Source organism: Papilio polytes, unplaced genomic scaffold, assembly GCF_000836215.1.
Source record: "Papilio polytes unplaced genomic scaffold, Ppol_1.0 DF820678.1, whole genome shotgun sequence".
Classification (NCBI taxonomy): Eukaryota; Metazoa; Arthropoda; class Insecta; order Lepidoptera; family Papilionidae; genus Papilio; species Papilio polytes.
Window position 1 is genome coordinate 895,092 of NW_013528526.1, and position 12,162 is coordinate 907,253.

At 34.2% G+C, this 12,162-nt stretch overlaps 2 protein-coding genes across 3 annotated transcripts in view; one reads left to right on the plus strand and one right to left on the minus strand.

The window, feature by feature from the left end:
* The first annotated feature begins 1,329 nt into the window (after positions 1-1,329).
* Positions 1,330-7,628, plus strand: LOC106110379. 2 transcript variants are annotated; one of them, XM_013292204.1, is made up of 3 exons: positions 1,330-1,875; positions 4,480-4,678; positions 6,939-7,628. In XM_013292204.1, exons 1-3 carry the CDS (start codon positions 1,689-1,691, stop codon positions 7,084-7,086), a joined length of 534 nt encoding a protein of 177 aa, XP_013147658.1. In that variant the 5' UTR covers positions 1,330-1,688; the 3' UTR covers positions 7,087-7,628. The 2 variants fall into 2 exon arrangements, with proteins under 2 accessions (XP_013147658.1, XP_013147659.1); XM_013292205.1 differs by lacking the exon at positions 1,330-1,875 and adding an exon at positions 3,673-3,883.
* Positions 7,629-11,005: 3,377 nt separating this feature from the next.
* LOC106110368 (putative glutathione-specific gamma-glutamylcyclotransferase 2) overlaps positions 11,006-12,162 on the minus strand; it is a 12,320-nt gene continuing 11,163 nt past the window's right edge. Inside the window, exon 3 of the mRNA XM_013292186.1 lies at positions 11,006-11,678. Within this exon, the coding sequence (XP_013147640.1) occupies positions 11,139-11,678 (540 nt within the window). The 3' untranslated portion in view covers positions 11,006-11,138. The remainder of the gene's footprint in view (positions 11,679-12,162) is intronic.

Sequence of the window (12,162 nt, forward strand, 5' to 3'; positions counted from 1 at the left end):
CTATCAGTGGTAAGTTTTTTAAAGTCGATTTTCACTCAATTTATATTAAAAAGATATTAGCTGTAAATAAAGATATTACCTAATTGTTATCTTAATTTAGTGGTTGTAAAAATAACGAAGTTTTGCGTAATATTGCCTTATTATCTGTTAAAGCGAACAGAAATGTTATTCAAAGAACTTTTTCTGATAAGCGCTGACTAATGATATCTTCTTTTAATAAATAAATAAATAGAGCATATATCATTTATAATCAAAAATAATAATCATACTAACATTATAAATGCGAAAGTTTAGATGGATGGATGTTTGTTGGAGTATGTAACCTAAACTGCTGAACAGAACTCGATGATAGATGTAGAGGATAGTCTGTAAGAACACATAGGCTACTTGATTTCGTTTTTTTTTAATGCCACGCGTAAGGATCCGTAAGCAAAAGCTAGTAGTATATAATAGTTGCCGTTGGTACGTATTGTTATCTCTGCAATTAATGACAATGAATCCACACTAACAATAACGGAAGTTTTATTACAAGTTTACATTTTGAAACTCATTATATTTTGATGGTTTAATATCGAGCAACATTTTGATATAAGAATTTTTTAATATCATCCGTGGATTTCTTTATTAGAAATCGCGACCGTACGAGTAAAGTTTTCAATATAAGTTTGTAAAGGACGTGCGTGTTTTATGGACGGAGAAGCGACAAAAAGTTTACCAGAATAACATAAAAATAGTATAGAAATCATCAATACTACATTTGTTTAGTACTACTGTACATGGTTTTCAGATATTTTTTTTAATTTTTGCTTTCTGCAGTGTTATACAAAGTACTATGTATAAATTGTAAACTTAAAAACGATTCAATTGATTTCAGTCATCGCAAGCTACATTCTCTATCTATAAACTTAAGTCTTTTTATTCTGTAGCTTATACTAGCTTTCTTTCCCTTTCCTTTTTTAATAAGGTAAAGATGGAGTGAGAATGGACAGGGTTTATTTCAATTGAAGTAACGTCTTGCTCTAGACAGAGACAAACCAAATTTAAGCAACCTTCAACATTGAAGACACAAGAAGAAGGAAAGCAGATATAGGGAGAAAGTATAGGAGTGGAGATGTATAGGAAAATTAGTCCTTTTTATGGACATCCTCTCCGCATGCGTTAACCGTTAGCGGTTTGCAACCTTCTAACTTATTGCACATGTCGTGATTTCGATAGTTAGGTAATTTGAAGAATAGTATCTTTCCTAATAGATAAAGTATGGCGGGGTGAGCTTCAACTGTAGACGATGTCAGTTATCTAAATGACGTCTTGTTGAGGTTACGCGTCGTATCGCTTGAGTTCTATTCACTTTTGTTCGTGTGACCTTGAACGTTCTATTTACATCTAAGTGTTTTTGAGATTTCAATGATTTAGTAATGATAATTATATTTTAATGATTAATTAAAATATAATGATGTGTGTATTAAAATGTCATTAAATTTATATGCTTGAGTAGTCATCGAGTTGTAATCATATTATATGCTTAGTACTGAATCATTACAAGTTTAATCACTATTACGAAACTGCAGCTAGGCCGCGCTTGTTGGGCATGGTCAGTTATAATTAAGCGATCAACTAAGGCCGTTGTGTATATAGGGTAGTAGAGTTCCATACTTGCGGATTAGAATATATCCAGTTGGACAATAATTATGGAGTTGACAAAAATATTCTACGTCTGGATGTGTGTTACATTCCTGGTGTTGCATTGTGTTCTGGAAGGTTCCAGTGAACAAACAGCATTCGAATTGCCTGTACAGTTGGTTGGGTTCCCCTTTATTGTAGTGGCGGTGCGGGTGACAAACTTTATCAAGAAACTTTCGTATGCGTTAAGTCCAGGTAAATACATTACTGATTTAATTTTACTAAGTTTATATTTAATTAAATGCTTGAATAAGAATTAAGGTTTGCTTGACTTCTTTCTAAAATTTACGTCAAGTTTGCCTTGAAAATAATTATGTTTGAAATACAACGAAGGTTATTAACTTGTTGCAGTTACTATAAAATTGTATAAATATGTTTAATAAAGAGCATAGTAATACACTTATATCAAGTTATGATATAAGAAGATGGAGAGAGAGTTGTAGGGTAGAAGTAACTGAAATTCTTAACATAGTAAAGCTTTCTACTAAAACTAATCTTATGTTTTAACTTATCAAAACCAAGATAAATACGATAAAAGACATTCAATAATCCATAAAATAAAACAAGCAGGTTTCAAATAATTTTTATTTGACAATAATTAAAAAACAAATAAAACAATACAATCTAAATTATGAAATGAAATAAAAACTTAACCTCATAGATTTTCTATATAAAAACCGCTATGTAATTAATTAGTTGGTCGTAAACGTGATTGCATCGAAGGAGGCGATCTGCAACTTTAACTTATGTAATCAAAGTAAAATAACTTGTAGCATCAATGACCGCTTGGCCTACTTTGAATGTTTGTGGCGCCGACAGCGAAGATGTTTATTTTCAATATTACGAGTAGTAAATAGTTCCATCATTATCAAGAAAGAAGAAGCCTCAAGTTAGGGGAAATTAGACCATTGTCCACCATTCCGCTCCCCCCTTATGGTACTCCCGAAGGGTCGGCCCAGCTGGTACTGCCCGGTCTTCGCTGCAAGTAGAACTGAAATAGAAACAATAATGAATATCAGAATAAATAGAGGTAGTTTAAATACTACGAGTACTAAGAAATGAAACCACTAGAGAAGAGTTTGTAAAATTCTGTAAATATGTAGCACAAAAAGTGATATACAGAAATAAGACTAGATAGAAATAGTAAATTTTGTAAATACTATAAGTACGATAATATAAATTTTAAAATAGTTTAAGTGTTAACAAAGAAATCTAGCCGAAAATAGGAAAAGTATGTAACGTCCCTGATCCAAATGTTAGGGGTACGAGAGGGCACAGGGGCGCCAAAAAAAAGGCTCGCCGCAAACAGAATTTTGTCCTCAACATAAGTCATTAGTCGTCACTTCCTTCTTCATGTCATCTTTCACGCTATTCTATTTCTTTACGTTACGAATACTATATTGAAAATTTTCGTGCTAAAACCCCTATTTGCCCCACATTCTACGCTACTTTACTGTCACTTCCTTACTGTACGCAGTGACATAACTTTGGTTAACGAAAGTCAAAGAGATTAAAAATATATAGAGGGGCATAGTTGACAATTCACTTGAAACATTTTTAATTTAATTTCAAATCTGTTAATAAATCATCAAAGTCAATATAATTGTATTTATTAAAATAACCAACAGGTGTCATTAAATAATATTTATATTTGTAAAATAATATTTTATTACACGTCCTTGACACGAGGTGGCGTACTGAACTTGTCAACTGATTACCTGATTACTGATTACCTGTCAGAGAAGTTTCCTGTGAAAACATTTTTTCAATGCCTTGTCTATATATTATTTAATATCTTTGACGAATGTATCCAGTACTCGACACAGGCTTATAATGTGCAGTACAAACTTTGTCGTTTTAAAATACAAACGTGAAGTCAGGGAAAAAAATAAATTCAATAGTTAATTCTGTTATGTAATTGTTACAAAATATCAATTGAATATTTATAAGTAACGTTGGCTTGTGAAACTTCTGTTACTAGTTCGTACATTGTACTTATTGTCTATTGTCAAAGTAACTTAGTGAGATATGGAGTCCGGTCGTGTTTTAAACTTTGTTTTAATATCTTTATTATTGAATAGTTTAAGTTTCTGTCAGCAAACTGATTTCGAATTACCGGTGCAATTAATCGGTTTCCCTGCTATAGTGGGTGGTGTAAGATTTACTAATTTTTTAAAGAAACTTGCGTATTCTTTTAGTCCTGGTGAGTTTTTATAAATGTTTTACATATTATGTTAACAAATAAAGTTGCAAATACTTTTATATTGAAAATTCCTGTCTACGAAAGCTCTTGTAAATATATATATAAGGGTTTTAACAAAGAAACTGACTTTTATAAAACGTTTTTTATAATTTCTTTTTAAACTTCGTTCAATGTTTAACAAGTAAATAACCTATGTACAATAGTGTATTAACAGCGTGGTTTGCAGTCATCGAATATCTTGCAAATATTTTAGTAATATTATAAACGCGGTCTGGATGAATGTTTGAGAACGGCTCAACGGATCTCACTGTGGTATAGATATAGATCATATTCTGAAAGAACGTCGGTAGTTAGTAGTAGTTAAGTTGTTTTTTTTTTTATTCGATGCAGACGGAGTGGCGTTGACTGCTAGTTTGCAATGAAAATGTAAATAAAACAAAGATGGGGTTAAATAAATCATGAGAACAGGTTTGATTTATTACATCTCTTTCATCTGAATCGTCAAAGATTATTTAGATGAGTTTAGCACCTTTGATAAGAATATGTAAAGAAAAATATTGGTGCTATCAAAATTTTAATCGCACATTTTTTTTCAGCGACATACAAATCACGAGCTCGTCGCGAACTGATCTACACGGACCAGAGTATGGAGGCACTAGATGCTCGGGAAGTAGAGAAGTACATAATAGCTGAGTTCGGAGCCAAGTCGTGCGTGTTCGACAGGATATGCTCGCATTATGCCGCTAATGCAAGAGTACACCCGAGACAGCAACTGAACTGGGCTGATGTGTTCAAGTAAGTCTCCAGGAAATAGGTTAGCTTTTTTTAACATAGTAAAGCGAAGCGACCGCTGCCCATACACATCCACAATTGCAGATGCGTTGCATACTCTTAAGCGACGGAGAAGAAGACGCATATAAACAGGATATCTTCTCCCTATGCGTCTTGTCACCGTCAAATTTACTTTATGAAAGGAACTAATAACTTTAAATTAGTTGTTTTCGATATTAAAAGTTACAATATTTGTATTCTTTAGAAGACATAAGAAAGTATGGATGAATTGTGTGAAAGATATGCTTAAGAAGGGAGTGGATTCAGATATGATGACTGATAGAAATGTATGGAACAGTACTGTGCCGTCCCTCCGTAGGGACAAGGGCAAGTTGATGATGATGAAAAAATATACTTCACGATGTTGATTTAATTATTACTTTTGATTGAAGAAATTATTGTTTTCTTTTTGGTGTAATTCTAAAACGACAACTAGCATTGTATGTGTTAGAAGTGATTGGATAAAAGTAAATATCTATGAGCAGTCTAACAAGAGTGTTAGTAACCAGTACTAAAGTTCAAAAGCCTCATTTCGCACATCATCGACCTTGACATGGCATAACGGAGTTTCTTTTTTCAATACTTCAAATTCAAATTTAGAATTTCAATGGCAAAACGTGTGATGAATTTAGGCCAGTGAGCGGTGACGTTGCGTAAACGCAGCGTGGACGGGCCGCAAGTGGGTCGTCGATGTAACTCGCAGACGCAATCGGAAGGGTCACTGTGCTGACCAGTCACGTATGCAACGCCATATCACTCACGCTAAGGAATAACATACACGGACCGCTTAAAGCAACCAGCGTTTGACAGGAATTGATGTTTGCTGTACACGAACCGTTAGATGTCGCCACACGCTAATGCTGCACGTCGACTTCTTGAAGCTGTCCATAGCGATTTTAACCCAGAGATAAATATTATTGAATTTCAAATATGGATTTATTAGGTTTCCCTTATGGTATCTCTCGATGAAATTTGGCATAGATGTAGTCTGGTATCTGGATGGTAGTCTGGAAGAACGCATAGGCTTCTTGCTTGGTTTTTTTTAATTGCGCATTAAGGAAATGGCGGTCAAATTCTAGTATTTGCATATCTTTCTTACATCTTTGTTTTGTAAAAAAATGAAATTCTTTTCGGACTTCAATAAATGTTATAATTTCATAATCTTTAAATTCATAAAGTTGTATTTATTTAGAGTTTTGTCGATGTTATCTTACTTCATTTAATCTATATTTGTCACAAGAGTTCCATTTTATTCTCTTTTGAAATTAGGTTCATCAATTGAAACTGACAGCATACTACTAACACTTAGTGTTACATAGTGTTACATACTACTAACATTTTAACAGTGGTAGTGCCCGCTTTAACATCTTAGCACGAATGGGCCGGCACGCCCGGTGTAATACCACGACCACACAGAAGACAGGCGTGAAATGGAAGCCATTCCGTGTTTCGTCTGTTGAGTGTGGTGCCAGAGGCCTAATTTAAGTCCCTTTCTCTTTACCACCCTTTTCTTACAAGGAGAGGATGGGAACGGGAAGTGGATTTGACGGTAGAGGAGATACATAGGAAGAGGAAATATCCTCTTGATGTGCGTCTCCTCCTCCGTCGGATAAGGGTAGGCAACGCATCTGCAATTGCGGATGTCTATGGGCAGTGGTCGCTTCGCCATTTTGGCGGATTCAAGTGTCCGCTTGCTCGTTTGCCACCTTATTTTATATAAAAAAAATGTAGCATCATTTGTTTGGAATTCAAGAGAGAAGGTGCCAGGAAATACTATCAAATAATCTAAATCATCTCAGCATACTTCCTCTAATTGTATGAGGTCCATAACCTTTTGATTGCATGCACTAGTTTAGTGTTGCATTGCGTACCCGAGGCAAGCCACTTGCATAATACTTTGGACTTTCACTGATCTTATGGTGCACACTAATACAAACTCAAATATACCTTATATCATTGCTATAAAGTTTATATTCGTATCGCAAAACAATTATTGGCAACATTTAAATATTTTTATGAAATGAACTAAATGTGAATTGTTTGCGAAATACATACATTTGTCTGGGTAATGCAATTCTGTCAAGTAACATATTGCTTGCCACATAGACGTGAAAAAAACTTTTAATACGTCTATACCTTGCAATTGTTAGTTTCAAAATTTAACCTTGATCCGTGTGATCATTGGTTGTCAAATACGCTTATAAAATTCTGTTTTTTTTTTTAGACAATACCGTCAGTCTCAGGACCAGGCGAAGGAGCTGTTTCTACTGAGCGTGTTCCTCGGAGACATCGTGGGCTCCCCGCACCTCTGCCACCAGCTCGGCAAGCGAAGGCCGTGTGACGAAACACTACTGACATCTATTGTCTCATAGCTGTAACAGAAACCAGTGCAAATTTTAATATTCATATCGAGATATTTATTTAGAATTAATCGATCAGATTAATGGACAATTAATCGGCCTATTGCAAGGATGCAAGCATCTTAAGTTTTTTATTGGCGACGTTATGCCGCCCTGTCGTACCCCTATCATGTGGGATTCAGCTTTATTTCTTTATTAAATGTTTCTCTTCTCTCTAGAAATGTACAATATAACTTACAAACTAATATCACAAATTTTCTTTACTACATCAAGATCCTACAAAGCATTTTAAGTTTTCTAGGATGCTTGCATTCTTACATTGATTTGGGTCGTTCAAAGCGTATTGCAGCTACATATAAAGCGAAATTGGGCAAACCGCATTACTTTTTCGTTTCATTTTATTATCGCGTGCTGCATTGGTTCCGCTAGCTACCAGACTGACCTATCGTTTGATTACGAGAGAAGAACTTAACTCAATCTGACTAATATTATCGATGCTAAAGTTTAGATGGATGTTGGAGTTTGTAGCTTAAACTGCTGAACGGATCTCGGTGAAATTTTGGTACAGATGTAGAGGATAGTCTGGAAGAACACATACTTACTTTTTTTTAATTCCACGCGGACGGAGTCGCAGACGAAAGCTATCTATAAATGCATAGGAGAAGATTGTTTTTGTATCCTTTATTGGTGATATCCAAAACAATAAACTTACTAAAACTAACTGATAATAGTTGTATTAGAACGAATAATTTTCAAGAACCATTCTATTTCTACCGTGACGAAGTAAAAAACACTTTAAGTTTTTATTTAGTTTGTGGTTTGTAACATTGTAAAAAAGTCAAGGATATTTTTAGAATATTTTTAATTAGCCACACTAAGATGCAGTTTTCTATAGTTACCATTTAGTTATGTAAAAATGTGATACCGAATAATTGTGTTCAAGTTCACTTGTTAATAAACAAATTGTTAGTGTATTTTTAGTTCTGTGAATGATGTTAGTTATTAAATAATTTTGCTCATGTAGGCGTTATGGATGTAATTAGTAAAATATCAATTCAACAGTGGTAGAGCCCGCTTTAACATCTTCGCTCGAATGGGCCGGCTCGCCCCCAGCAATACCACGACCACACAGAAAACAGGCGTGATGTGGAAGCAATTCCGCGTTTCGTCTGATGAGTGTGGTGCCGGAGGCCTAATTTTAGTCCCTTTCCCTTTCCACCCTTTTCTTAAGAGGAAGGGATGGGAAGGAAAAGAATTTGACGGTGGAGTAGACGCATAAGAAAGAGAAATGTCCTCTTTATGTGCGTATTCTCCTCCGTCAATCAAGGTAGGCAACGCATCTGCAATTGCGGATGTTTATGCGCTGCGGTCGCTCTCCATTTCTGTGGATTCAAGTGGTCGCTTGCTCGTTTGCTGCCATATATTCTATTAAAAAAAATAGAGTTTTTTTTTACAATCTCCAAAGAAATGAGAATATGGTGCTAAAGGATGTGTCTACAATTTAATAATGTATTAAACCTATCATGTAATAAAACACTGTGAATTCTTCCATTTAAATGCCACTGTAATGAATTTTCACAATTATTTTCTTTCCTTCAAATTGTCTTTTATTGGTGGTTATGTGTTTAATTCTAGTTTGAATAAATTTAACTTAAACAAATGTAGTTACGATACTTTTTTTTATTTTACCTATCCTTGGTTCAACCAGTACAAAAATTGCGTTTCCATTGCAAAACATTATTAATATATAGGTACTACACTAGGTCTGGGAGAATGGAGCTATCATCAAAATAGACTTATTCGTAGTATTTTTTACAACTATTTTACGTTTTTGGAGTCCCTATGGGGGGAGCTGTCCCCTATGTCAACTACTGAAGACGACTATGTAGTAAATTTTGTTAAAAAAAATTAGTTTGCTTTGGTAATTAGAATAAAAGAAAATAGAAAAAGCGCCATCTATCGTACAATGCGCATAATATTTGTAAATTCGAAATGGAAAGAACTTCGATTAATTTTAGCTTCGAATATAGATGGCGTGCAATTGAAAAACTGAAATAACATTAAAACATTGTTTTCTTTTATAGTGATTACTTGGATACTTTGGATTATGAATTTGTCACTAAGGGGGCCTCTTTGAGTGAACAGTTCTAAGAGATTAAAAAAATACACTAACATTTCAATTGATAACATTTTAAAATACCATAGATTCCATAAATAAGCCGATACAGTCGCCAACGTCCATACCACGTTGAATACACCGGTTCTCGTCCGATCACCGAAGTTAAGCAACGTCGGGCGCGGTCAGTACTTGGATGGGTGACCGCCTGGGAACACCGCGTGATGTTGGCTTTTTGCTGTTTTTTTTTGTTTATTGAAATAAAAATCGCCAAAATAAAGTTATATTGTTCTGATCTATATTAAAGAAAGCAATGTTAATACAGTTTTATTTTTATACATAAAAATAACTTATGTATAGCTTTCGTAAAATACGATAAAGCAGTCGCCAACGTCCATACCACGTTGAAAACACCGGTTCTCGTCCGATCACCGAAGTTAAGCAACGTCGGGCGCGGTCAGTACTTGGATGGGTGACCGCCTGGGAACACCGCGTGATGTTGGCTTTTTGTTAATTTTTTCAAAGAGGAGTGTCAAAGTAATGATTTGTAATTTTTATATGTAACAATGAATTTAATTTTGGCAATTTATTGTTTACGAATTCCAAAATTCTAATAAAAATTTGGCGTTTCAAAAAAAAAGTCTTATTAATTACATACTTTATTTTATTTCATCAGCATTTACAATAATAGCTTTGAACGTACAAACAATATTTACTTTGATCTACATTGTCGTTAAATATATCACAATAAGTCTTAAGACGAAAATCTATTTACTAAAAAATATTTTCATAATCAAACTATTGCATCTTAATTAAAAAATACACAAGTTAGGGCCTGTTCCACAACTGGCTAGAGGCTCGGATAGCTTAAAAATGACGTAATAAGGGAACGAAATCCGAAATTTCCATCATATATTTTTATAAGACAATTTACAATCTGGTGGGACAGGCCCTGAGACATTTAATTGAATTATTTACATCTTACAAGAAAAACTAATCACATAATATACTTAAAATAACCTTACTTATTAATACTTGTTTTTGGCTTCACATTTGTGCTAGGGATATAAAAAAGCTGTCTATAATCAATTATCCTGAGATCGTTATGACCATAAAGTATATTTCTATTAAAAGTCTATAAAAGTATTCGCGGTAGAATCCTTGTAGATAGTTTAATAAATAAACTCACGCATGTCATAATATACGAGTTAATTTCAAAACAATGGTTGAACGTTCCTACGTCCGTTCTGTTAAACAAACTAGCTTCACTAAACCAGTTAGCACTAGCTAGGAACAAAGGCTATTACAAAGAGATTCAAACAATATATAGAGGAGGCATAGGAGGCACTTCGCTTGAATTTCTTCGCATAATCTATTTGGTAATAAATCTTCAAAACTACAAGTTAATTTAAATAAAAAAATACTAACTGTAAATAAAAATAAAAATACTGACACCTGTCAATAAATATCTAAATGTTTATATTTTTGTAACTCTGTCTAGTTTAATTTATAACAAAAGATGCTTATTATAATTTCGTAAAATGTTTTCTTGCATGTCTATATAAGGATAACTGGGGGCATTAAACTTGTCAACTAATGTACTTTTCAGAGAAAGTACCGGTGAAAAAAAATTACTGCCTCGTCTATACATTTTGAAATGTCTGCTTTTTACAAATGATCGAGTCAAAATTATTCAAGTCAAGTCAATTTAGGTCTCAAAGTCACTGTTATAGCGCGCGCCTCAAACTAAACTATCGCACAACTGTTTAGTCCCGCTTTGATTTCTATGGGCTTATATGGTGGGCACACTACTCGATTTTTAGTTTTGCAACTAAACAATTGGCTGCGAAACAATCGACAATCGACATCAATTGTGCGATAGTTTAGTCATAGGTGCCCGCTCCTTTATTGAAAACTGGGTTTCAAACTCCAATCATGTCAAAGATTATCACATATTCACACAGCGTAATTTCTTATCGGGTACACGGGAAGCGAATTGGAAGCTAGGCACAACCCTAGCTTCTTGTTTCTGTTCCTCCTTTATTTCTTCCTTTTCACCCATTAACGTCTTCAAGCAAATTCTCATATCTGAAGCGAATTTTCTAACAAGTCTTTCTAAAGAAAAGAGATGTTCATCTAACGCTTCTGGTATTTCCTCTCTCATAAAATCTGCTAACTTCAAAAGGTATTCCGCATTAGAACCGGATGATCCGTGGCATTCTAATATTTGCTTAGCTATATCGGGTAAAGGCGCAGCACCGAGCCAATGTCTATTTTCTGGCAGGGCGATATACAGTAATGCGTTTCTATCCGTTTGGAAGTCACTACTGCTACTACTGCTACTAGGGGAAGAGAAGAGACACGGCCGAGGATGAAAGTTGACTGTGTATATTCTGTAGCCGCCGAGTTTGCATTCTCTAGTGGAAAGGTAGGGTAGTGCAGCTTTGTTTTCTGCTGCTATTAAAAATGCTTTGCCCCACGTGACACCCTGAAACAATAGAAGATTACTTAAATAAGGACATTACGATTACTTACGTATATAAATATCATTATACTTAGAAAAAGATAAAGTGACAATAAAAATATATTCCTCATCTAAATATTAGTAATTTCTTATAAATGAATATTGGTATATTTACAAAATAAAACATTCCGTGCATTACAACTACGTACATGTCAAAACTGATATGTTATTTTAATTGCGTCATTAAAATAAAATAATAATTTAGAAACCTGTATTGCGTTAACTGCAATACTCATTGAGGAAAACAATAACACGCGATAGTACATTATATGATGCACTAAGCGTCACAAAAAGACATTGCCCAACGGGTTTCCACGGACCGAAACATTCTTACAAGGTATATTGTTAACAAGAAAAAAACAAAATACACGAAAAACAAAACAAAATGCACTAAAAACAAAACAAAATACACCAAAAACAAAATATTCTCAAACAAACAGTACACTAA